Source organism: Pantherophis guttatus, chromosome 1 (genome assembly GCF_059756535.1).
Source record: "Pantherophis guttatus breed Tessera chromosome 1, ASM5975653v1, whole genome shotgun sequence".
Lineage (NCBI taxonomy): Eukaryota > Metazoa > Chordata > Lepidosauria > Squamata > Colubridae > Pantherophis > Pantherophis guttatus.
Window position 1 is genome coordinate 267,986,647 of NC_142063.1, and position 26,791 is coordinate 268,013,437.

Consider the following 26,791-nt stretch of genomic DNA (forward strand, 5'->3'; position numbering starts at 1 on the left):
GGTACCCAGGTTAATTAATTAATCATATTCTCCACAGAAAACACATATTTAAAACTACATTGCAGATAGGTTTAATAAGATATAATAACTACTACCAAAATGATAATAATTCTGATTAATATTCATATTCAAAAAGCAAGAACTGTTATAAAATTTTAGTGGGGACCTTTTTGGTTTATGAAACACTTTGGTTTCCAGTGGGTAATGAGGATAAGTGACATTTCAAGTTAACTTGAGCAGAAATAATTGCATGCATACATTTGTTTCATTAGATAAAGAAACGTACCTGAATTATTACTCAGTTGGAAATAGAAGTATGTGTCAGATTCATCTTATGCCTGAAATATTTCACAGAATTTAGAAAGAGGTCAGATTATTTGGGGAAGTGGGTGATCCTAAATTGTGTTATTCACTGATGTGACCTAGAAACAACTGACATATTTCATTGGGGGGGGGGGGGAAACAGCAAAATTTTCTTCAGCTTCTACCGCAATACCCGGCAATCACTGCCCTTGCATCCATAGAAGGAGAAGCATAATTCATTGAGAAAAAACTTTCTTTTCTATAAACTCTTAATATCTATATGAAATCTGGCAAAGATATTCTCAACAGAAGGAATTATTAGTGATATGCATCTTGTCACATTTTTTTATTTAACAAAATAGTTAAAATCAGATATTAAAAGCTACTTTGCTTGGAAGAAACACATACACAAAATTCATTTTTATAAAAAACACCTTAGCTAGTTTCCCACCCCCACTCTCTCTGTATACTGTATATGTGTATGTGTGTATGTATCTCTGTGTGTGTATTTCAGGCAAAATTTGCTTGAAATATTTTGCTGAAAAATGAGCTAAAATGGGGAATTAAAAGTATATTTTTGCCTATTTAAAGAGAAACAGGAAGAAGAGACTCACGCTTAATTTGCACATCTATTTTTTTTTCTGAATCAGTAGTTTATCATAATTTTTTTCATTCTTGCATCTAGTTTTGGTCATCATGATATTAAAAAATGTTGCGACTTTAGAAAGTGTGCAGAGAAGAGCAACAGAAATAATTAGGGGACTGGAAGGTAAAACATGAAAAATGGTTCCAGGAATTGGGTATGTCTAGTTTAATGAAAAGTAGCACTAGGTTGACCTGATAACAGTCTTCCAATATCTGAGGAGTCCCTGCGGATTTTACTCCATTAGTCGTTGCCAACTAGAGGTGGTGGTGTTCATCTCCGTTTCAAGGCCATTGAGCGAGCATTCTCCAAAGACATTTTTGTGGTCACATGGCCAGCATGGTGTCACAGAATGCTGTTACCTTCCCACTGAAGTGGGGTATTTATCTATTTGCAGTTGCATGCTACCTGGGTATATTGTTCTTCTAGTCAACCACCGTTTCTTTATACATTGTTTTTCTTCAGGAGCTGGGGTGAGAATGGGAGCTCACCCCGTCATGTGGCACTCGGGTCTTGAACCTGGTGACTTTCCAGTCAACAATCCTAGTGCCACACCACAGGCTGAACTCCCATCTTTGCCCCAGCTCCTGAAGAAAAACAATATACTGGTGTATAAAGAAACCATGATTGACTAAAAGAACAATATAACCAGCTATAATCCAAATGTAACTAAATAGGTCCACAACCATCCTATGTCAAGACCTGGAAGGTTTTTAGTAAATTCTTCAATATAATATATCAGCCTTGTTCAGCAATATTCATGGATTGTCCTCCATAAAGTCCCTTTTGTTCTATAATAATAGATCCATTGTATTAACACAAAATTCCTAAAATATACTTAATATAAAAGAACTGCAGTATTATTTCTAATGTCTCTTCAAATTTTTTAGCAGATGAATGAAAAAAGCAATTATCTTGCAGAAACAACTGCTGTGTTATTAAATTTTTCATGTTGATTTTGTCTTCTTAGAATTTGTATACAGAAAGTTTACAAAAGATTATTTTGATGTTTTCTTTTCTAATTTTTTTTAGAATTTTTATGTTTTTTACTTCTCTAATTCTTTCTTGTTCTTTTCATATATTTTACAAGAGGGATAACTATATTAAGTACAGTATCACTCTTCTATTCCATACACCCTTCTTCACTTTGTGCTTTTCTTTCTATCTTGTCCTTGTCTCTTCTCCTTGGCATAATAACAACATCATAGGGTTTTTGTGCTGGAGTAGAAAGACAAGTCTATCTAAGAGTAGCTAGTCAGTTGCACTTATTGAGACATCATGCTGCTGAGTGGCATGTACACTTGTTTTCCTTCCAAATCAACACACATACACAGAAACACACCCCTAAAATTCTTCTGTCTGTTTGTCTGTTTGTTACGCTCAATTAGCCAAAAGGGTGCATCATACGGCAACAGTTTTTGAAGCAAGGTGTACCTCAAATGTGCTAACTTAAAAGAATATCTCCAAAATCTGGGACTCATGATTCCTGTGAAATTAAAATTCCAAGGAACTTCAGAATAGTTGTATTTGGAAACTTAGGGCAACTACAGCTCAGCCAGGGCCATGTGATCATGATTTCCAATCAACTTGTAAAGCCAATGGGGCAATCTAGCAGGAAGTCAGAAATCAATCCTACTCCCACTGCTTTTTTGCCTGCCTGGCCCATGGTCCTTTCTGATTCTCTATTTAGGTAAAGAAATCTCTCAGTAATCTTAGTTCATCACATAAATAATGGTAGAAAGGTGCAGTACTAATATTAGAATTTCTTCACAACCATTTATATGATTGTTTTTAAAATGTATGGTTGCATTATATCTCTATATTTTATTCCCTTGTTTTAACTTCATATACGAAGATTATGAATAGTTATAGATTCACAGACACCCAGTTTGCTCTCTCACTGAATGAGGACTTGAACTCAGTTCAAGTCTCAGTCATAGTGGATTAAATGATATGGAGAAAAAACAATTGGCATAAAAACAGCAGAATCTTCACTGATGCATGTAGTGTTAAACTACACATTATACATTGATGGCTTCAGCCATATTTTTATCCTTGGCAACTGAGAAAACCTATTCTAGTTTAATGTTAAAAATAACCATGTTATTTAATAATCCTAGAACCTATTGGGTTTTACACACATAAAAAGCTTTCTAATTAATTCAGTGTAAAAATAAGTGCGTATTTTAACTAGAAAGACATTTGTTGGAAGCCTGTCTTACATTTCTCCATGCCTATTTATTTATAAATAAATTCCTGAGAAGAAACTAAACACATTTCTTTGCAATTTAACATTGTTGAGTTAGTAGCTTTATTATCCAGAGGAACCATCTGCTTGTGGAACTGCCTTTTTTTCCTTGACTCAGAAAAGCATCGGCAGTGGTTTGACTCTGCTGTAAGCTTGGGGCAGTGCTATGACCTCATTTATGTGAGCGAGCCCTGGGGTTCATATTCACTTGCGGAGGCATGCTGATGGAGTGTTCTGCTGTGTGGAGCACTGAGACCCAAATTCTCTGCTTGCACAGCAAGATAGCTTAAAGCTGTCACCCTCTAGAGATTGTAATTTTGTTTAGCTCCTGAACTGATTGATAGTGCTGACTTTTGAAACTTCAACTCTAGTTCTGTCTCGTACAGATCAGACAAAAGTGTCTCCTCAAGGACATCCAGCAAATATGGCACTTGGGGGGGGGGGAGAATGTGTCTTACAGTCTTTGTGTATGAGTGAAAGAGAACATCGAAGAATCACATTTTGTATTATGACAACCCCATGCTAATTTTTTTTTTAAAAAAAAAAATTCTAGTATTTAAACAGTGCTACAATGTCAATTTGAAATTAGAGCAATACTTATGTTTTTATAGCTTGTAATTTCAGGCTTTTAATTATCTTAATTTCATATGCATACATGTCTTTGTGTGTGTGTGTGTTTTTATGTGTGTGCAGGCATACACATTGGTTTATCAATAACGGTACTCTCAGCGATTAAAAGTGTCTTCCACATTTAGCACGAAAAACAAAAGCCAGAAAAGACATATATATATATAGGGAAGAGAATATATATGTAGAGTTCATTAAACTTTCTTATTAAAGCACATAGAATCAAATTCATATAGGTATATAGATATATAATCCATATTTTTATTAAGAGGGAAGGAGAAAGGGAGGGAGGGAGGGAGAGAGAGGGAAGGAAGGAAGGAAGGAAGGAAGGAAGGAAGGAAGGAAGGAAGGAAGGAAGGAAGGAAGGGCTAATGCAATAGTGTTCCTATACTATTCCTCTAATAACTCATATACATTACAATAAAATCAAACGGTTAAACTGATATGAAGAGCAAGGATACAGTATTGAACATTTCAGCAAACATTGCCCAAGAACAAGTGGTCCTGTATTTCTTTTTTAAGTATAGGATTTCCTGTGTTTGGCTTATATATCTTTATCTTCTTCTTTATCTTTATTTGATTTATATACCGCCCTACTCCCGAAGGACTCAGGGCGGTGAACAGCCAAATAATAAAATACATAAATACAAAATTTAAAAACAGGATAAAATCGAATTAAACAATTTGGCCCAGACAAATTAAAGCACCCCAATCATTTAAAAAACAGATTAAAATTTGCATATTAAAAATTGCTGAGCACATTGTAAGCCGCCCTGAGTCTTCAGAGAAGGGCGGCATATAAATCAAATTTAAAAAAAAAAAAGAAAGAAAGAAAAAAAAAGAAAAAAGAAAAGAGGGAAAAGATTAGGCCAGGCCCGCCTGGTGGAATAAAAAGGTCTTCAAAGCGCGGCGGAAGGTGCGCAGATCCGGGATCCTCCGTACCTCCAGGGGGAGCTCATTCCAGATAGTAGGTGCCCTCACAGAGAAGGCTCTCCCCCTAGGGGCCGCCAGTCATTGTTTGGCTGAGGAGCCCCTCTCTATGTGAGCATACCGGCCGGTGGGAGGCTATTGGTGGTAGTAGGCGGTCCCGTAGATAACCAGGTCCTAAGCCATGGAGCGCTCTAAAGGTGGTAACCAAAACCTTGAAGCGCACCTGGAAGACCACCGGGAGCCAGTGCAGCTCGCGCAGGAGACGTGTTACATGGGAACGCCATGTCGCTCCCATTACCACCCACATGGCCGCACTCTGTGCCAGTTGGAGCCTCCGAGTGCTTCTCAAGGGAAGCCCCATGTAGAGAGCGTTACAATAGTCCAGGCGGGAAGTGATGAGGGCATGAGTGACCGTGCGTAAGGGACGCAACTGGCGAATCAGGCGAACCTGATGAAAAATCCTCCTGGTCACGGCCGTCAAATGCTCTTCTAAAGACAGCTGTGAATCCAGGAGGACGCCCAAGTTGCGAGCCCTTTCTGTGGGGGCCAATGATTCGCCCCCAATAGTCAATGATGGCGCCAACTGACTATATTGGGACGTCGGAAACCACAGCCACTCGGTCTTGGACGGGTTGAGCCTGAACCTATTCCTCCCCATCCAGATCCGCACAGCCTCCAGGCACTGGGATATCACTTCAAGGGCATCGTTGGGGTGATCCGGGGTGGAGATGTACAGCTGGGTGTCATCAGCGTACTGGTAATATTTCACCCCGAAATCACGGATGATCTCGCCCAGCGGCTTCACATAAATGTTGAACAGCAGGGGTGAGAGGACCGACCCTTGCGGCACCCCACATATGAGGGATATACATATGATATATAAATATCACGGGTGAAATCCAGCAGGTTCTAACAGGTTCTGGAGAACCGGTAGCGGAAATTTTGAGTTGTTCGGAGAACCAGCAAATACCACCTTTGGCTGGCCCCAGAGTAGGGTGGGAATGGAGATTTTGCAGTATCCTTCCCCTGCCACGCCCACCAAGCCATGCCCACAGAACCGATAGGGAAAAAATTTGGATTTCACCCCTGATCCCTGATGATGATAGATAGATAGATAGATAGATAGATAGATAGATAGATAGATAGATAGATGGATGATAGACAGATAGACAGACAGACAGACAGACAGACAGAAAGAAAGAAAGAAAGAAAGAAAGAAAGAAAGAAAGAAAGAAAGAAAGAATGAATCAGGTCTTTTCCTGTGTAAGATTAAGAGTATCTTGGCAACGTTTCAACGAGGTATATTTATAAATATATAAATAAATTTATTTATATATATATATAAATTGATTAGTCAATGAAAAACTTGTAAAAATAAATTATAAAATTTCCTGCTCTTTTTGCACTCTTGCTAATAACATTATTTTTCAAATTGTTTTCCTATCTAGAGTAAAAGTGCTTACTCTCCATGTTATACCCTAACATGTAATTTATGTTAATTATTGTAAGTTTCTCATGAATTTCCTTTTTATAACATTTGGACATTTTGAAACTGTAATGGAAAGTCAATAGTTCCAAATGTTTTTTAAGAACACTACTGCATTATTACAGGCATTGGATTCCCTTGTGCAATTTCCCATAGTTTCTTCTGATCATTCTTTGACTTTTAGTGGCACAACTGCCATAAGTTAACAGTGTAGTTTGCCAACATTTTGAGGTAGAAATGAAAGGAAATTGAAGAGTAACTACTCAAATTAAATAAAAATAGATGAAAATCCTATCCAGGAAAATACTGCCATCCTCCATCTATGTAACTCTACGTAACTGTGCACTTTGCCTTCTTTCCTAATGTTGGGAAACATAATAAACTATTTGCAGTTTGGAGAATTAACTTCCAGAAGTATCCAGACCATCCTAGAATGGCTGACTTGCATGAGCCAGAGAAAAACGGAACATTCTGGAATGTTCTTGGACATTGTATTATAACTTTTGCACATACATAGTTCAAATAAATAGTTCAGATCAACAATTGCCATGGTAATTTTTTAATAGAAAGAAAAATATAAACATCTTAATAATAAATTTTCCTTCAAGATGAATAGACTTTCCTTTTTTAATTCAGAAATCATTTAATTTCATTGTCTTTTTTTAAAAGTGCTTTTAAAATGTTTTTTAAAATAAGTATTTTTAAAATGTTTAAATACGGTAAGTATTTTTAAAATATTTTTAAAAGTATTTTTTGAGAGAGATTTGTCCAATTTGGTAGATGTTAAATTAGATGAAAGTAGCCCTAGCAAACTCCCCTGTCATTCATATTGATCCCACAGACTATTGCCCGATAAAATATTTTTAGTTAAATATGAAATGCATTCTTTCAGTTGATTTTTTTTGCCCCTTCCCTGTTGATTTTTTTAAAAACACTGAAATATTTTTTTCTGTGTTGTGTTTAGCTTTAGGAAACCAAAATGAATTACTGTATTAATTTTTGTGTCCCAGAATATTTGACATTCTAAATTATATCTGAAGATGGATTGCTTTCAAAAAAAAAAGTTGTGCTTTTTTAAAATCAAATAGACATACTCTACATATTGTCATTATTCAGTTATGATTTAAGAGCTTTCCTAAATTAGAAATTTCATTCACAGAGGACATGCATGAGAGTATCCTTAATATATATATATTCATAACATTATACAGTGTTATGAATGTTAAGTGTGGAATCCCTTACATTATTAGTAGTAATACAACAGTCATGGGAAACATTTCTGGAAACACTGGAAAGTTGACCTGGACAGTGGTTTTAAATTGTACAGACAGAATTGGATAAACTGACTGGAAACTTTTATTTCTAGGTACTAAACCAATTATTTTTCTGACTTCTTGCAAGAGAGACTCATGTTTTAATGCGATACAGCTTTAGGAACTTGATTTTGAGCAGAGGAGCAACCTAAGGCATACTGACTTCCTGTTCATTCTTTTGTTTCTTTTGGTCATCACCATACTGGTTTTTTTTTTTTCCTCTTCACAGTATACTGTAGTGTATTTTAAACATTCTGAAATGTAATTTTTGAAGGAAGTGTTTCATTTTTCTGCCGTTCATGGTTTGATGAGAATGATATTTATTAGATTTGTAAAGGCTGCCCATTCCAAAGGAATCTATAACAATATGTAGTATATGTACCTGTGAATGTCATGATAATTTTAGACATAGATATTATCTTGTAGTGTTATTTATAAATCAGTAGAAATATGTGGATATTGAACAATTGTTCATAATTTTCCTTTTCCTGAGATTTTTTTTTTAAAAAACTTTCTAGTTAATTTTACATTTCTGAGATTTCTTAGTGGTGTCCCATTCAAGTGGTAACCAAGTATCAGTGTTAGAATTTCTGCAAAAAAATCTGAATTAACCAAAAAAGAAGTTTGAATAGGAATATTTTGAATGAAAAATGTACCAATGGTACACAGAAATTTCACATTGTTCTTTAGAATATATTCAGAACTTTATGTTTATTTTTACAAACCACTTCATTGTGCAGATATCTAAAATAACTGTACAATGAGATTTAAATATTGTTATAGAAAAGTAACTTGTATTACTTCCCATGTTACTTGCTAATTTGTGTATCTTCAAATTGAAGTTGGAAAAATGAGACAACTAGTTACTTTATTCATTTATTTATCACTTTTATATATTACTATATCATATCACTTTTTTATTTTTGTCTCATGAAATTGGATGTTTCTATAATTTCACCTAGGACTTCTGTTTAAAATTTATGATGCTGTTGCTAAAAATACAGAATTCGATCATGCTGGCTTAACTCGAAGACAATATGATTTTTAATGGCAGTTTTTATAGATAAAAGTTGCAGAGATGTAGTTCTATTATGTATTATTTGTTTAGTTTTTTCATCTAATATATCAGTCCTCATAATACTTTCTGATTTATATGCATCTGAAAAGTGTTTTATACTGTTTTTCAGTTCTGAAGGGACCAAAGTTTGGGTGTCTTTCCAAATAGGAGAATGCCATGGCAAGTTAAAAGATGTCAAACTGTGGTTTTACTTACTGTTCTATGGAACTATAGGAACAATTTAAATATTGTATATAGATGACGATGATGATGATGGTGGTGATGATGATAAAAAAGACAAAACTGGGATACCAAATCTTAAGCCAACATGGCAAGATAAACCATCTACTATACATGGATGACTTAAAAATATATGCGAAAAGCCCCACTGAACTTAAATCAATACTCAACGCAGTTGAACTGTTCAGCAGCGACATCAAAATGAACTTCGGACTTGAAAAATGTGCTATATTATCCATGCAACAAGGAAAAATGGAAAAAATAGAAGGAATAGAACTGGGAAATGGAAACATAGTAAAAGCATTAGCAAAGGATGATGGTTACAAATACTTAAGCATATTGGAAGCAAATAACATCTTGAATGGAAAAGTCAAACAGTCAGCGCAAAAGGAATACATCAGGAGGGTCCGCAAAATATTAAAATCAAAGCTGAATGCTGGAAACATAATTAAAGCCATTAATACATGGGCAGTTCCAGTGATATGCTACTCAGCTGGAATCATCAACTGGACTTGGCTGAACTGGAAAACTTGGACTGGAAAACGCACAAACTTTTGAATATGTACCACACTTTACATCCACAAAGTGACATCGACAGGTTGTACCTGCCAAGAAAAATAGGGGGCAGAGGACTACTGCAAATCCATCAAACTAGAAGAAGAAAAATGAAGTTTGAATGATTATGTGAACCAAAGTACAGAAAAATTGCTGCAGGCTGTGAAAACGGAGAACATTATAAAAACAACAGAAACAAAGGGAGAATATAAGGAAAAAGAACTGGATGACAGATTAAATAGATGGAAAATCAAAGCTTTGCATGGACAGCTCTTGAAAAACATTGAAGAAAAATGTGATGACAACTTTATATGGGCATGGTTTAAGATGGGAACCATCAAGAAAGAAATGGAAGGTATAATACTCCCTGCTCAAGAACAAGCACTACAAACTAATGCCATGAAAGTAAAGATACAAAAATCCTCTGACAATCCAAATTGCCAACTTTGCAACAACAAAGTCGAAACTGTTTCACATTTAGTATGTGAATGCAGCAAAATCGCACAAACTGATTACAAAGCTAGACACGACCGAGTTGCTAAATTAATCCACTAGTCATTATGTAAAAAATACAATTTACCTCTATCCAAAAAATCATGGGAACATAAAGTGGAAAAAGTTATAGAAAATGAGAAGGTGAAGATCTTGTGGGACTTTCGAATACAGACGGATCGTCATTTGGAACACAACACGTCAGATATCACAGTTTTCGAAAACCGTAACATACAATTTATTGACATCGCAGTACCAGGAGATGCCAGAGTTGAAGAAAAAGAACTGGGAAAAATCACGAAATATCACGAGCTGGCCATCGAAACTACGCGATTATGGATGAAACGTTTAACAGTGATACCCATTGTCATCGGGGCACTTGGTACCATGTCCAAGAATTTTATAAGGTACATCAACAAATTGCAGGTTCCTGCAATAAGACCAGCGGAACTGCAAAAAACTGCACTACTTGGAACATTGTACATCTTAAGAAGGTACTTGGTTGATACCTAGGACGCTGGCAGCAACCCGTATCAACCTTTAGCACCAGTGAATGGTATTTGTGATGCATTTTTGAATGTTCAGTTGATTGAGTTTCATGTTTAATGAACAAAGTAAATGATGATGATGATGATGATGATGATGATGATGATGATGATGATGATGATGTGCCTAATAACAAGCCCCTAAACCAATTCCCTGGAAGCAAAAATTCAATATGTCAGCAAATGCCGCTAATGCAGTGAGAAAGACAAAACAGTGGAAGACCTTATCAGTGCCTGCAGCAAAATCTCACAGACTGATTATCTACAACATCATGATTTGAGTTGCCAAAATTGTACATTGGAAGCTTTGCCAGACATTTGGGTTTGAATGCAGCAAACCAAATTGACAAAGTTCTTGAAAATGAGCAAGTCAATATCCTGTGGGACTTTTGGATCCAAACAGAGAGACACAACACGCCTGACATTACTATTGTGGAAAAGAAAAAATGTCTGATTCATTGATATTGCAATATCAATACAAATTGAAGAGAAACAGCTAGAAAAATAACAAAATATTGTGATTTGCACATTGAAGTTGAGCGACTATGGAAGACGAAATCAATGGTTGCACCAAAGGTAATAGGAGCCCTTGGAGCAATACCCAAAGCACTGCTTAGATACGTGGAAATTTTGAACATATTAGACCTGAATATCCTGACTTTGCAAAAAAATCACCCTACTTGGAACTGCCTATATACACATATGCTACTTAATAGCTCTTAGGTCCTTGGTTACCAGTCCCAGATTGTGAATCAAATTGAAGATTAAAACTTTAATAATAATAATATCCTTGCCAAATCTTTCAACTATGTAGGGTCAATTCTAAATTTTGAAGACAGCATTCACAAATGTATGGTATGTTCTTTGTATTATTCTGAAATAGTATGGATTGCTGCTGTTGCAGAGGCTGTAAATCATTTATTAGATCAGGATTTTATAAATGCTATATTAAGCTAGATAAGCACACTTACCTAATTATGTAAATGATCATTTTGTAAGGTATAGCATTTTTATTGTCTGATCTTATTTAGAAGTATTTGCCAACTTATTTCCTAAGAAAACAACATTATTTCATTTTGAACTAATTTATTTCCCATTTCATATTTTTTTATTCTAAAGGTTTTTATAAAAGTAAAATACAAGCACCTTATTATTTAATAGATGGATCATATTTTAAATCTCAACTTCCTGCTTATTACTAGTTCTTCACTCCAAATCCTGTTGACTGCAGTATAGGAATTTGAAGAACATAGGGCTATGTTTTTCAAACATTTTTATTTATTTTATTTTATTATTTTTTATTTATTTATTTATTTATTTATTTATTTATTTTATTATTATTTATTTATTATTTTATTTTATTTATTTTATTATTTATTTTATTTATTACTTATTTGTTTACTTGGGCTTCTGTGCCACTAATTCTTGCAGGCACTAAGTGGCTTTACAGAATGTTGCTTCCTGTGCCCTGGTTGGAAAGAAACTCATAATGCATTCTGAAATTGCATTTTCAGCTATTTTAGAATTGATAAATTGATGATGCAGTCTTTGAGTGTCTGCCAAAATAGAGAAAATCTGAATGCAAAGTTTAGCCAAGTACTTTAAAGCCTGTACTTATCATCCAAATTTATCTGTCTCTCTGCAAGTTTTGATGCACATGAGCACAAAAAATTCTATATATCCTTGTTTATAAGATATATGCTTATATAATATATTTATCACGCATCATTCCCTTTTCTGTGTCCTCCCTAATCAAGAATTAAATCTACAGTGATTTATTTTTTATTTTATTTTATTTATTTAATTTGTATACCGCCCTACTCCCGAAGGACTCAGGGCGGTGAACAGCCAAGGAATAAGATACATAAATACAAAAATTTAAAAACCAGTTAAAATCGAATTAAATCATTTTTTAGCCCAGACAAATTAAAACACCCCAATAATTTAAGAACAGATTTAAAATTTATGTATTAAAAGAGGGAGGAGATTAGGCCAAGCCTGCTTGATGGAATAAAAGAGTCTTCACAGCGCGGCGGAAGGTGCGCAGATCCGGGATCCTCCGTATCTCTGGGGGGAGCTCATTCCAGACGGTAGGTGCCCCCACAGAGAAGGCTCTCCCCCTAGGGGTCGCCAGCCGACATTGTTTGGCTGACGGCACCCGGAGGAGTCCCTCTCTATGAGAGCGTACTGGCCGGTGGGAGGCTATTGGTGGTAGTAGGCGGTCCCGTAAATAACCAGTGATGATTTTCAAATGTCATTAAGATTGAAATTCTGGGTCTATCCTTTGAGGTTATAATGTTGTTTCTAACCTGGCCTAGGAAATCTGATGTTAGATACCTATGCTATCTCTTCACTTTAAAGGTAGCTTTAATGAAGTTGTAGAGTTGTAGAGCAGCTGTCTAGAGTACCAGGGTGAAATGCTACCAGTTCGGACTGGTTCACCTGAACTGATAGTAATAAAAGCTACCGGTTCGGGTGAACCGGTAGTAAAAAAAAATGCTACCGGTTGGGATGAACCAGTATTTCCGACAATCAGCTGTGCTGCATGATTTATATTCACTAGAAAGCAGGAAATCCTGCTTTTTAGCGAATCTAAATGGCGTGGCACAGCTGTTTCCCTCCCCTCGCTGTTCTAGTTACCTTAGAAAAGGCTTCTTAATCCTCCTTTTTCAGCGCTGCGTAATAGTGCCTGTGGTGCGCATATGCACACTGTGCATGTTTGGTGTGCATTGTGCACATTTGGCATGTACTGCGCACATTTGGCGCGCACTGTGCATGTTTGGCACGTAGCGAACCACTAGCAAAGTGAACTAGTAGCAGACTTCAGAGCATTTCACCCCTGTAGAGTACATGTGGGCTACCTCAGAATGCTTCCTTTCTCCAGATAGATTTGCCCGTCCAGGATACAGGATCCACTCTCCAGCTGATGATATGTGCTGTAATGTCATTCCTGTCCCTCAGGGACATCTAACTCACCAGAAATTACCAGGATCATCCAGCTTGTCATGTCCTCTAACTTGGCTTCTCATTTCTTTTTGCCAAAAGTATTCTTGTATTCTAGTGACATAGCAATTTCTAAACAAATAACATCATCGGAGGTTTACAACTTTACTACTTGAGAATAAGATCCCTGGGCTGAACATGTTTAAAATAACGTACCAATATTTAATGACAAAAAGATAAAACCAGGCAAAATTGGAAGGGGGAAAATGATTTATAAGGAGTATGTTTGATCAGGAGCTCCCAGTATTTATAATTAACTTGCCATTTATAAAGAACAGGGCCTCTTCAGTAGTGTGTTCATACTTTTAAATGCCCTTTCCAATTAAAATTGATAGGTTTACTGGATTGAATTTACTGAGAGTATTTTTCTTCTGTCAGAATTTTTGTGGAAAACTGAACTAGATCATTTCATTATACAGTAGCATTGGTGTACAATACAACGCCTTCTCATTTTCTAACATATTTCACCCAAGTAACAACAAAATTTCATCTCAAGCAAAAGTTAGACAATTTAGCAAATCTATGTAATGGGTTATTTCTAAAATATTTGGTGATGTGACTTTTTAGAAAATCAGTATGATTATGTAAGAAATTAACATGTATATTTTAATGGAGGGATCTAATTCAATATGCAGTTTAAATGAATTGGTCTTCAAGGGGAATGCAAAAAAAATTATGTGAGGCCTGGAATAGGGTAACGATGTAATTCGTGATCATATTTTACAAAGCTAATAGTCTGAGCTGCATTAGGAACTGGTTATACTGTGAATAAGTAGTAACAAGACTCTGCACTTAATATTATTGCATAGAAATTCATGCTGTTTTATTTTTAAAGGCTGTATTCTCAGAAAGTCCTAACTGATCATCTGATTTTTTTTTTTATTCTTAAACTACTATTAAAGCTTTTAAATGTAAACTATTTTCCCTCTCCATGTTAGGAACTGGCTATGAGAAATGCAGAGAATAGATCTGGTTCTTTACCTCCTCTCCTATGCCTTTTCCTCCTCAATCCTTTTCTTTGTCACCGCCTCTCTCCACTTTGACTGCCTGTTTTCAAACTTTAAGTTCAACTCTATTGTAATGTTTACTTATTTGTGAAGTGTCAATGAGAAAGAAGACAGCTGATTGAATAAACAATATAAGTGTTGTTAAGTGTTAGTTTCTGTTGTTGTTGCAGAGGATTTACTGGAGACACCATTATCTGAGGTAGGATTTAAATTTAAAGGGGAAAAAATGTTGCTCATTTGCTAGCCTATTAGAAAGATATCTTGCTTTTTAATTGAGGGAGGGCTGAATGCCATTTGTTGATTTAAATCAGGCTGGCCTACCCAGCAGGAAGACTGTGTCAATGTAGGAGGAGAAAGAGGAGGGGATCACAACTAATAATCATTCACCCATCAGCCTCTATCACTCTTAAGCCTAACTGGCGATAACCAAAGGGAAAAGCTGGATTTCTAAGATTATTTTTGGCACATAGTTAAAAGAAGAATGGAAGTCAAAAAAGAAGCTGATTAGTCTCACTAGAACTTTTTAAATCCAACACTATTTGTTTTACATTATAGAAACTGAAATTGACATCTTTACTCTAGCAATCAGAATAAATGAAATGACTAAGCTGAACTATGATTATTAGCGGACTTCATTGCACTAAACCCATCTAAATTGGAACAAAAAATGTTATTTCTCTTAATCTGCCAAAATGAGAAGACAGTGATGATTAAAACTACAAATTTATATTTTGCATTTGGAGGAATCCTTTGGTAACATTTTTATTTCATTTATTTATAATAAAAAATAGCATAAATATATAGTAATATGTCTTTTATTATCGTTAGCCACCCAGAGTTACCCTGAAGTAAGATGGACAGCCAATAAATGTTATAAATAAATAATAAATTATTATGTTTTTATTTATCAAATTTATATAGCTGCCCATCGCACCAGGAGCAAGTTTCAGCAGTGTACAACAATAAAATAAAACAACAATACATTAAAACAATCAGTACAGAATATAAAATAATCATTATTGACAATTAAAAATTAAAATATACAAACCTACAAAACATAGAAAAAGTAAATTTATCAACCATAAGAATGGAGCCATCTTAAGAATATTACCATTTCTCTGGGACACCCAATCCTGGTGACATAGCCAGGTCTTTTTTTTTTTTTTTTTTAGCATATGGCATGTGTTAGCCAGGATCACTGAGGTGGCTGGCTGCCTCTGTGAAATGAATTTTTTGGGCGGTATTATCTTATCTGCAGGACACTTGAATGAAAGTAGGCAATCGGGGGAGACTCCTTTTCTGTCCCTGTGCGGTTTATTCACTCACGGGAGCCGCCGAGCTGCCGACCTCAGCGAAATGCAGGCTTAGCGTCTTACTACATGAATCACCATGCCCTCCCCCCTAAATAATTTTTTTTTTAAAGCCAGGTCTTGAGGAACTTCTTGGATGTTACCAGGGATGGAGTTAACCTGACTTGTGTGAGGGGAGAAGACTGTCTCATAAGGCAGGCACCACAGCAGAAGAGACCCATCTCCTAGACCCAGCAAAATTAAATCTCTAGCAAATGGTACCTCTGGCATGCCTTCTCTGCCAGATCTAGTGGGATGGACAGATATAATCAGGAAGATGTAATCGAGTAGAGGTTGTCCCTCAGATAACCAGCTCCCTGCCATGAAGGGCTTTAAAGGTTAAAACTAGCACCTTGCATGGATTTGCAAGCAGATTTGTAACCAAAGCAGCACATGTTGTGGGAGCACTCATAACTGGCTGTACTGCTGCATTTTACATGAGCTGAAGCTTCCAGGGCAGCTCCATTTAGAGAACATTGCAGTAGTTCAATCTGAAGGTGACCAAGTCATGAGAGATTGTGAGCAGAATTTCTCGATCTAAGGGTGGGTGCAATTGATGCACAACATGAAGCTGTGCAAAGACCCTCCTAGCCATAAATGCTACGTACTTTTTGAGTAGGTGTCATACATCTGGGAGAGCTTTAATTCCATACTGGGTCTATCTGGGGCAGTGCTACCCCATCTAGCACCAAAAATGGCATAGTCCTAGAACCTAGACCCCAAACCCAAAGCTATTCAGTGTTGCCAAGTTTCAAGTGAAGCCTGTTGTTCCCCATCCAGACTCCAGGATAAGATATCCCAACGATGCTTTTGTCAAGAGGCAACTGGACTTTCTTGTTTTTCTTTGAAGATGTTTCACTTCTCATCCAAGAAGCTTCTTCAGCTTCGACTGGATGGTGGGGAAGTCAGAGTTGAAGAAGCTTCTTCGATGAGAAGTGAAACATCTTCAAAGAAAAACAAGAAAGTCCAGTTGCCTGTTGAAATAAAGGATCCTTTGGGACAACCATGACCTGGATGACTGACAATTTCCATAGACACCAGGATAATATGTTCTTGGCATCACTTAATTTGCTGGGGCAGAAATATATAATTGGGTATCATTAACCTACTGGTACCTCACACCATGTTGATGGATGCGCTCACACAGCAGCCTCATATAAATGTTAAATCGAGCAGGAGAGAACACTGAATTCTCTGGCTCCCCACATAGTAGGGGCTCAGACCTTTCCTCACCAATCATCACTAATCAAGAAAGGAGAAGAATCAGCACAAGCACATCACAGCATCGCACCACCCAACCTCAATCTTCTAAGCCAATCAGAAGGATACCAGGATTGATGGTATTGAATTCGAGTTCAAATAGGGCAAGAATGGATTCACAACCCCCATCCTGCCTATACAGAGATCATCAAAAAGTGTAAACAATGCTGTTCCCATCCCATATCTGGGTCAGAATCCTGATGGCCCAAGATCTTAAGAAGCTATCATACAGCCACCTTCTCAACCAACTTACCCCAAAAGGATATCCATCTCCAAATGCAACCCCCCTTCAAAGATTTGCACACAGCAAATCTTTAACCAGCTAGTCTTGTGGTAATGTCAGAAGGCCAATCAGTTGATCAAATCATTTTGACTCTCCAGACAGAATACCAATAAGAAGCAGTGCCATAACTGTTGAGAGTGCTGTTTAAAAATTATTTCTATGTTTTCATTGCTATGATTCATATAAAAATAATTGTTCCATTCAGTTGTTTATTAAAATTAACAACAAAAAGGCAAGATATAAAAAACAAATTAAAATAATAATTTATTAACCAATAGTGAAGGAAGATAAACAATAAAATCTCATGTCCTTTTGAAATTAAAGATATGTTAATTTATCCTCAAGAGCCAATGTGATGTAGTGGTTAAGGCTTCAGAAACAGGGAGGCCATGAGTTCTAGTCCCACCTTAGACACAAAACCAGATGGCTGACCTTGGGCCAGTCACTATCTCTTAGCCCTAGGAAGGAGACAGCAGCAATTCACTTTTGAAAATCCTTGCCAAGGAAATGGCAGAAATTCATCCAGGCAGTCTACAGGAATTGTACACGATTGAAGGGAAAAGAAAAAAAGTTATGCTGTATTCTTAGAAGTTAAGCCTGGTTGTTCTTTTATTACTCTGACTTCCACTTGAATATTATACTGTAGTCCAAATAAATTCCATTGACATAGATTGATTTTTGCAGTTTGATTTAGACTACTGTGGAAGTAACATCTATGCTCACAGATCAAAATTGAACTTTCCTGAAACCCCAATCTGCACTCTAGAGCAAGATCATAGAGGGGTTGGGACAGAAATATAAGGAATATTTACAGTATCTACCCGAATGCAGGGTGGCATTCACTTACATTTGCTACTGGTTCGCAAACTGGAGCATGCACCACCTCCGCGGATGTGCAGGACCTTCTGCTCATACTCAGAGTGTCAGAAACGGGACATGATAATGTCTGCGCGGATAGACAGAGCTTCCCACAGCTGCCGCTATTGGTTCACCCAAACCGGATAGAACTGGATGAATAGCACCACTGCCCTAATGGCTGTATGATCTACTTTATGTGCTGTGGACAAATCAGTTCTGTTTCATTTCGTTAGACACTTAATTTATTAGGTTTTTTAAAAAATGTTGCTTTGATTATTCCTTTAAAGCTAATTCAAGAGTCTTCTGATATTTATACTATTCTAAAGGAGGCTGTTATACATAGCTATAGAAAGATAAAATATCTTTCAACAATTTCAAAGTATCTTTATACAATTTTCTAACAAAATGGCTAGGAAAGACAAAATCAAGCTTGGAGCAGCAGTTCCATCTTCGGCCAATGGTTGCCCCCCGTGTGTATTCAGTTTGCTAAAGACTTAGAATAACTTTATTGTCACTTTGAATATACACTAATCGGCATAAATTAAAATGAAATTTTGTTGCATACAGCTCTCAAAGGGTCATCACCTCCAATATACACTACATAAACATGACAAAATAAATAAATAAATAAGCATGTGCCCACATATATTATACGACACAGAGAAACCACACAATCTAGTTTGGATGTATATACATGGCGAGAAAAATGAATCTTGCAAGTTTAGCAGACGGATGGCATAGGGAATAAAGCTGTTAGAGAATCTGGTAGTCCTGCTAGAAAAAAAAAACCCAAAAACATAAAACCTTCTGAAAAAGCAGAGGTACAATATCCAGTAACCATTATTACTATTCAGTGTTCACCTTAAATTTTGCCATCCCCAAGCAGTATAATTTAACTTTGCTCTAGAGTTAAATTGAATTTAATCGTGTATACAATATTAACAAATGGCATACCATTAAATTCTCGTCACTGCAACTTGTTTTTAATAAAATAGGATGCACTCTGGAATCTATAGGATGCTTTCTTTAGAACTTCAGCATGTATATACTGTATGTACTGTATATGTGTGCAAAGCAATAGGGAATATACTGGGATTTAGTTGAAATTGTAGGGAGGGGGGGGTGGAAAGGTATCAGCATAGAACTAGATCAATCCTACAATTAATTGCTCTCCTTTTCTTTCCTTTATCATTGCTAGTGTTTCTTAACATGTAAATATATATTTTATCTAGGAAATGTCTCAGGAAGGCTATGGAACCAGGTCTCAACCCCCTGTCACCCAGAACAAACCTAACCATGAAGAACTAACCCTAATCCAACAAGAGAGGCCTTCAAGTTTACCAGTAAGAAATTTGTTGCCATTTGATACTTTCATACTTTATATTGAAAATAATATTTAGTAAAACTTACATTTAATGTTTTTTCCTATTCCAAAAGCTCCAATATCAGAATTATCCTTGGATTTTATCCACATGCATGTATTTATTGTGAAATTACTTACTAAAGATAACTAGGTATTTTTATGCTATGTTTAAATATATTATAATATTTATATTTACATTTATATTTAAATAATAATAAATGCTTAAATCATTTTAATTATGTCAGAATAATAATCCTTTCTGACATGTTTATGGATACCGAGTTGAATTTTATAATCCAGAAAAGTATAAAACTATATTAATCTTAAACGTTTATGCTTTAAAACAGAATATAACTTTATAAAAAGTTCTATGGTATATTTTATATTTCAAACTGTTATTGGTTGGGTTTAGTGCTTCTCTAATACATTTTTAGTGTATAAATCTCAGATACAGATCATTATTGTGGATATGAACAAGCCATGTTTTTCACAGTATGACAGCATGACCTAATTATTTTGTAGTGTATCATGTCAGCATATCACATTCAAGCAATATTGAAAACATGAAAAAAGTGGAATTAAAAACCATATTAATGTTCTTGTCACCTCTTAATTACAATATTAATTTTACTGAATGAATTTGCATGTGACTGGCAATATAGCTCAAAATTTACATAATTTTAAGACAATATATTATTGAATCCATATTGTTAGAGTTATTCAAAAGTGCAATGGTGATGGTGATGAAATTTGGAAAATGTAATATACTAATAATAGTAAATTGACATTGTAATCCAAAGAGTTTGCTTAAGGCTGCATTGTAGGAACACATTAGAACTAATAGCACTGATTAAAAAGTAAGCCTCATTGAACTTGTTGGGATGTATATGGATGTCAAAATGTTTAAAATTAAATTCAAGTCTATAAGAGCAACCCACTGAGAGTGTTCATGTAGGTAATAGTTATATTTAGTTCTTTTAAGGATAGCAGTTTTCAAAATAGCAAAATATTAGTAATGCTTTGGAGAAGACAATAAACATCCCTGCTTATCAAAATTCAGGATTTCTATAGATATTTACTTTTTTTTTTTTGAGTTTTCTATACTTTATTAATATCAATGTCTTGATAGTAAATTTGCACATTCAGTTTTATTGCACATTTAGGCTTATATCCTCCTACAGAAATTATACTTTGATCTTTCAGGTTGATGAAAATATGATAATTACTCATATTACTTTAGAAGTTTTATTGTATATATGACATTCAGTCCTGGTCTTCTAACATAAGTAGGCTTGAAATGACTATTATTCCATACAGTAAAAGCTGCATATGATGGCTTATTTTGGGGTCCCCAACTCCCAGGCCGTGGACCGGCACAGAAACAGGCTGCACAAGTCAGCGAAGCCCCACCAGCACACACACGGGATCCAGACAGTGCATGAAATCATGCCCCCCCCCCAGTCTGTGGAAAAACCGCCGTCCACAGAACCGGTCCCTGGCGCCCAAAAGGTTGGGGACCGCTGGCTTATTTGATTGCTTCACATATAATGTCTTGTAGATGAATGTGTGATTTGTTTAAAAACAATTGCATTTACAGTTATTTAAAGCTATGTGAAAGTTATATTCATAGTGATTATTACTATTACCAGAGAAGTTTTTAAAACCCCAAAGGAAAGACAATTACTAGCCAGCTGTATACTGTAATATATACATTAACGATTCCATCCAGGGTTTTCAGAAAGAAATTGGACTATGATTTTTCAAGGTAATTTTGAGATCAATAGGAAATAATCTAGTGAATAATCTGTGTTGAGAACTGTACTGTGTTGGAGTCTATCAATGCTGATATTGTTGGATCAAGCAATATCTGTCACATGTTGACCACAATATTCCTTTATACTGACTCAGTTGTTGGCTGTTGGAGTCACCACTTTGCACTGGTTTCAGCCCTTCTTACAAAATGGTTCCATCTGTTACATGGTTATTAGAATAATTGTGAAACATTAACAAGACTTTTCAGTCTTTGAAGTCATCATTGTGGTGCTTACAGAGCTACTTTTTTTCTACTGGTTTTTAGAGAGACATTGGAATTTCTGAACCAGTAACAAAAAATTAGGCCAAAATGGGGTATTGAATTTAGAAAAGATAAAAGTCATATGTAGTAAAAATGCTGGTTTTGAATCAGGATTTAAACATTTTCAGAGGATGATGCACATGCTTTGAAGAACTAGATTTGAAGTGCTTCTTGATCTGCTCATCTTATATACATACATTTTTAGACACAAATAAAACAAAAATATGTCTGTAGTCATATTAATATATGTATGATTTATTTAATTCCGCATCACAAAATCCAAGAAAGTATAAAAACAAAGGATAATTATATTCCACTTGGATAGAGTATAATTCGGGTACCATGAATTGGGTTGTGTACATAAAAACAAAACTTCTGAGTGAGAGCAAGAAACTTCAGGTAAGCAAGTAATATTATTTCATCTGTTCCATTGAATCGTAAAATAATAGAAGTTACAAAACTAGCTTGAAGTTACAAAACAGTATAGTTATGTCCATGTTTTTCTGTCATATATTTGTGGCTGTCCAACAGCATATGTGTGAAAAGTGAAGAGACTGTGCAGAATACTATCCTCAGGCTTTGCATTTTCCTAAAATGTTTAGATAAATTTGGAGAGTCTCCAGACCAAATTATGAGGATAATAGAAGGGGCACATGTGGCAGCAGCAGAAACAGAGTGGAATTTTACTCATAATGGGAACCAGCCATTTGGAATCAGCTGATCCCCTGCGAATTTCACCTTGATCCATTTTTTTCCTCTGATCAAGTCAAGTATATAAAAGTGAGATACTGCCTCATAATGGTGAACTAAATAAAAGTGCTAGAAGCATTCGAATATGCGATTTTTAATTGGATTCTTAAAGACTTGACACACATTCAAATCCATCTAGGTCAAACTGTTTAGATAATTGAGGAGCAAAAGGAAAGATAATTTATTATACTGTTTGACAAGTCATTAGGATTAGCTAATGAAAATATGGTTTGTTTGTAGCCATTTGTTTCCAACCCACAGTGCAAATTCATCTGCCTTGAATTTAACAGGAACATTTGTGCCAAGACTTTTATATATAATGTGTGAAGGAAGTAGAACAACTAGTGAACTGTTTAGCAAGGCTTGCATGCACCACAAAATGTTTGGAAAACCTCTCTGAAGGGTGGAAGTAAACAATTTTCTGAAGCAATGAATGGTTTATACTTTTGAAACATCCTTTCGCATAAAAAAACAGAGCCAAGGAGTAAAGGATATTAGGTGGCCATTTGAAGTACTGTACAAGACTATTTCCCAAGTAATTTTTTTTTAATATTTGAAAAATGAGTATTCAGTTTGTTTAATATATATATTTAAATCCTGCAATGGATAGACAATGGTGATGATGATGATTGAGGTTCTGAGAATATTGCAGATAAGGATTTGCTCTTCAAGCTTTGCTAACAAAATTAAAGTAAATAGTCAATCTTTTTTTATTCTAAAATGAATAAAATATTATAAAATAAATTGTTATTAAAATGTTTCCCTTAATGCGCTTCCATGTTTTCAAATCAATACGTGCCAAAGGAATTTCATGAATTGTCTTACAAAAGTATTCTAAGTAGTTAAGAGATAATAATATATACTTTTTAAAAAAATATTTGCTACTTCACTGATGTTTGGAAGAGACTTGGCAAAGTTTTAAATCTACCATCAAGTTTTTTTTTAATGTATACATATCATTATGTAGATGGTGTGGTATTTGAATATCATACATTTCAATACAGATAAACATATTCATAATTATTACATTCCATTTTCCTTATTCCATACTATTTACCTCTATCTTTTACACAAAAAAAATATTTTCATATAAATATTAACAAGTATGCAATAACATCTAAATGTTATTTAGGATATGCTTTAACGTCCACCATATTATCTTTCGTTATAATTTCAATAGTATAACCCTCAAGTAGAAAAAATACGAAATTGTCCGTCTGTTTTCTTTTCTCCTGTACACCATATTTCCCAATTTTACAACAATCCATCTCCTTTCCTCTTCTTTCTCCTCCCTCTCTTCCCTTCTCCCCTCTCTTTGTTTCTACTTCCCTCTCTCCTTCTCCTCTCCCTTCTCTGCTTCCCTCTCCTTCCTTTTCTACTCTTCTCCTCCCCTCCACTTCCCTCTCTCCTTTCCAATTAATATCTCTTTCAACTATAACTATACAACTTCTTAAAGTTACATTCAGAAATAAAAGAAACAGACTTAATCACTTAAACATATGTTATTGATAATAATAATCATAATTATAATACACACACGTACACCACAGATATATTGTATAAACCTTAATTTTATTGGGAAATAGCAAGTGAATAATTGCAGAATGCACTGGTGTAATTTCATAGTTGTTCAGCTGGTAGATTGATCTGGGTTTGTTTGTTGGTTTTTTTACAAACAACTCAAGCAACTATATTTGCAAATCCAGCATTCAGTACTCTGGCTTTGAACTCTTACGCACTAGAACAAAATATGGGAAGGGACTAGAAAGGCTGGCATAGATAACAGAAAAGAACTGCACAGAGGCATAAAACCTCTACTAAAATGACTGCACAGTTAGATGCTTCAGACTTTTTTATACTCTTTGTTCTTCAATGCCCTGTCTCATCTAGCTGGGAATTGTTCACGGAGTTGAAAGCCATAAAGGTACAAGTGACTTCCCCACTGCTGTTGCAGTGCCTGTGAATATTAATCATTTGTTCTCACAAGAGCATCAATGTGTTGGCTTTTACTGTAACTGAGTTTATAGGACAGTAGCACTAATTCGGTTCCTGTTTTAATTTTTTTTAATTGCTTTAAAACACAAGAAATGACACAAAATATTTCTAAAATACCAAAATGCAAAGGAAAAAAATTGGAATAAACAGAAAACAGTAAGCAATATTTAAAAAACAAAAAGAAATTACAGTTAACTTGCAGTTACATAACTTGTAAGGAACATTAAGCTAAAAATTTTAAACAACAAATAAAACCTTGACTGCACAAAATCCTATTGTCCTCTCTTTCCATTGTGTTGGTAAACAGCCAGTTTAAAGCCTAAAAATGTATACAAACCAGCCTTTCTATTAGGACACATAGTAGGACACTTTCCAAGGACACATTATAATAGTTTTTGCAGCAATTTCTGCTATGTAGCCTTTGCTTTAAATAAAAATGAAATATAAAATAATGTAGGGAAAGCTGCTTCACGGTCTCTAGAATTCAAAAACTGTTAGAATTTAAAAACTAGTAGATTTGATTCACATTTATTTTGCAAGCCAAATTTGCAGATGAATTTGCAAACAAAATGAATAAAATAACCAGTAAAAATCCTGTACTATTTAGGGATATTATTGCTGATTTGCAGAAATATCAACAAGCTAGTTCTTGATAATGTAAGTTAAATATAGCCTGCAACTGATACATGAACAGATTTTGGTACCAATCATTACCCCTGGTTATTTACTTTTGTTCAGTATTTGTGCTGAAAATAACTATTTGAAAATATGATAAATTAAAATAAGGAAAGTTTTTATTGTGTAATTTTTGTGCCTGAAATTTCACATTGTTTTTACCCAGTATGGAATGAATAGTGTTTTTTCCTTCTTTTATTTTGCTTCCTTCAGCAATATTGTAAAATAAGTGAATGAACTGGTTTTCTTTGTTTGGGTCAAGAAATTCTAGCTGAAAATTGTTACTCTGTGAAAGAAGATTATTGACTCAACAAGCCTTCAATTTTCAGTGAATAACACTCCCACCCCCTAGCTTCAGGAACATATTGTGCATCCATTCTATTTTAAAGTACAGACTGTAATTTAAGACTGAGGCACTTTGATGCCCCACTGAACTTTGTTTAAGCCTAGAATAAAAGAAGGGAAAAGCATTAAGGTCCAAACAAAGTGACTAGGGTTTCCTAAGCCATTCTCTCTATTACTGTATGGCAATATAAGAATAAAGTTGAAAATTCTAACTTAGTTTTGGTTTCACAAAATTTTTACACCTCTTATTTCATAAATAAGTATTAAGGAACTATGTAGAATTATAACAATTTATTAAGAGAATCTCTGGCAGAGTAGATTATCTGCAATCAAAATGATTTAAATATTTATACTCATAAGAAATAATTTAAATGATTTCTGTCTTTGTTGTTGGATTGATGAAATTGTTGTTTTTGTGGATCAGATATTTGAGGGGTACTTACTGAAATCGAATAAAATTAGCACACAAAGTTATACATACACATACATATACATACATATATATTGAATATATATATGTATATATGTTCAATTAAAGAACATTCAGCACTGCTTTTGCAAAAAGATTTTGCTTTTTACATATATATATTTTTTTTTTGCATTTTTAGTAGTTATCTAGAAAAAAGGTTCTTGAGAATGGAAAATAAATGTCCATACTGTTTGATAGAAGTTCTTAGCACTTACAATTTACGTACAAATATAATAGTAATATATGAAGACTTTTTATATTATTTGATCTGGAAAGTTACTTTCTTCTTCCTCCTCCCTCCCTCCCCAACTTTTTTCTTTAATACAGAAAATCAAATATTAATTCAATAGGTTTGATAGGGATTGTGGCTTCTATTGTACTAGATTATCTATGGGAATGAGTCTTCCTATGTTGATTTCTTTATTACGGTCACATTTTAAATTTACTTTAAATCAAATTAGTTAACTATTGATTTTACTGCATTATCAGATGATTAAATAGGATGATGATTTTAATTAGAATGAATTATGTTGTGCCCCTTCCTTCTAGAGTTCTGAAGACAAAATTTCAGATACTTAGAGAAGATTTGCTATTTTTCCTCTTTATGTATAACATAAAAGCACTGCATAAGAGAAGGGCATAACCATTGACATTTCCTTTCCCAGAATTGGACTCCCATTGTAAACATAAGTCTCTTTTCATTTGTCAGAATGATCAAGTAGAGAAAGTAGAGACTGATTTTCAAAGAGCTGGGTGGATAGGGGGGTCCCCCTGTGCCATTCTTGTGTTTTATGCGGAACATGAGATTGGAGAAGAACAAAGAATTAACATAAATAGAATCCGCTCCTTACACAAGATTGTTTCACTCACGTGTACCATAATCTTTAAATGATATAGTTTGAATAAAAGTAAAAGACAGAT

At 34.9% G+C, this 26,791-nt stretch overlaps 1 protein-coding gene across 15 annotated transcripts in view; it reads left to right on the plus strand.

The window, feature by feature from the left end:
• Window positions 1–26,791, plus strand: part of ARID1B (AT-rich interaction domain 1B) — a 434,784-nt gene that overhangs the window by 117,678 nt on the left and 290,315 nt on the right. For all 15 annotated transcript variants that reach the window (XM_034428582.3, XM_087882864.1, XM_034428578.3 and 12 more), the window contains exon 4: window positions 19,432–19,542. In XM_034428582.3, coding sequence (XP_034284473.2) covers window positions 19,432–19,542 — 111 coding nt within the window. The remainder of the gene's footprint in view (window positions 1–19,431; window positions 19,543–26,791) is intronic.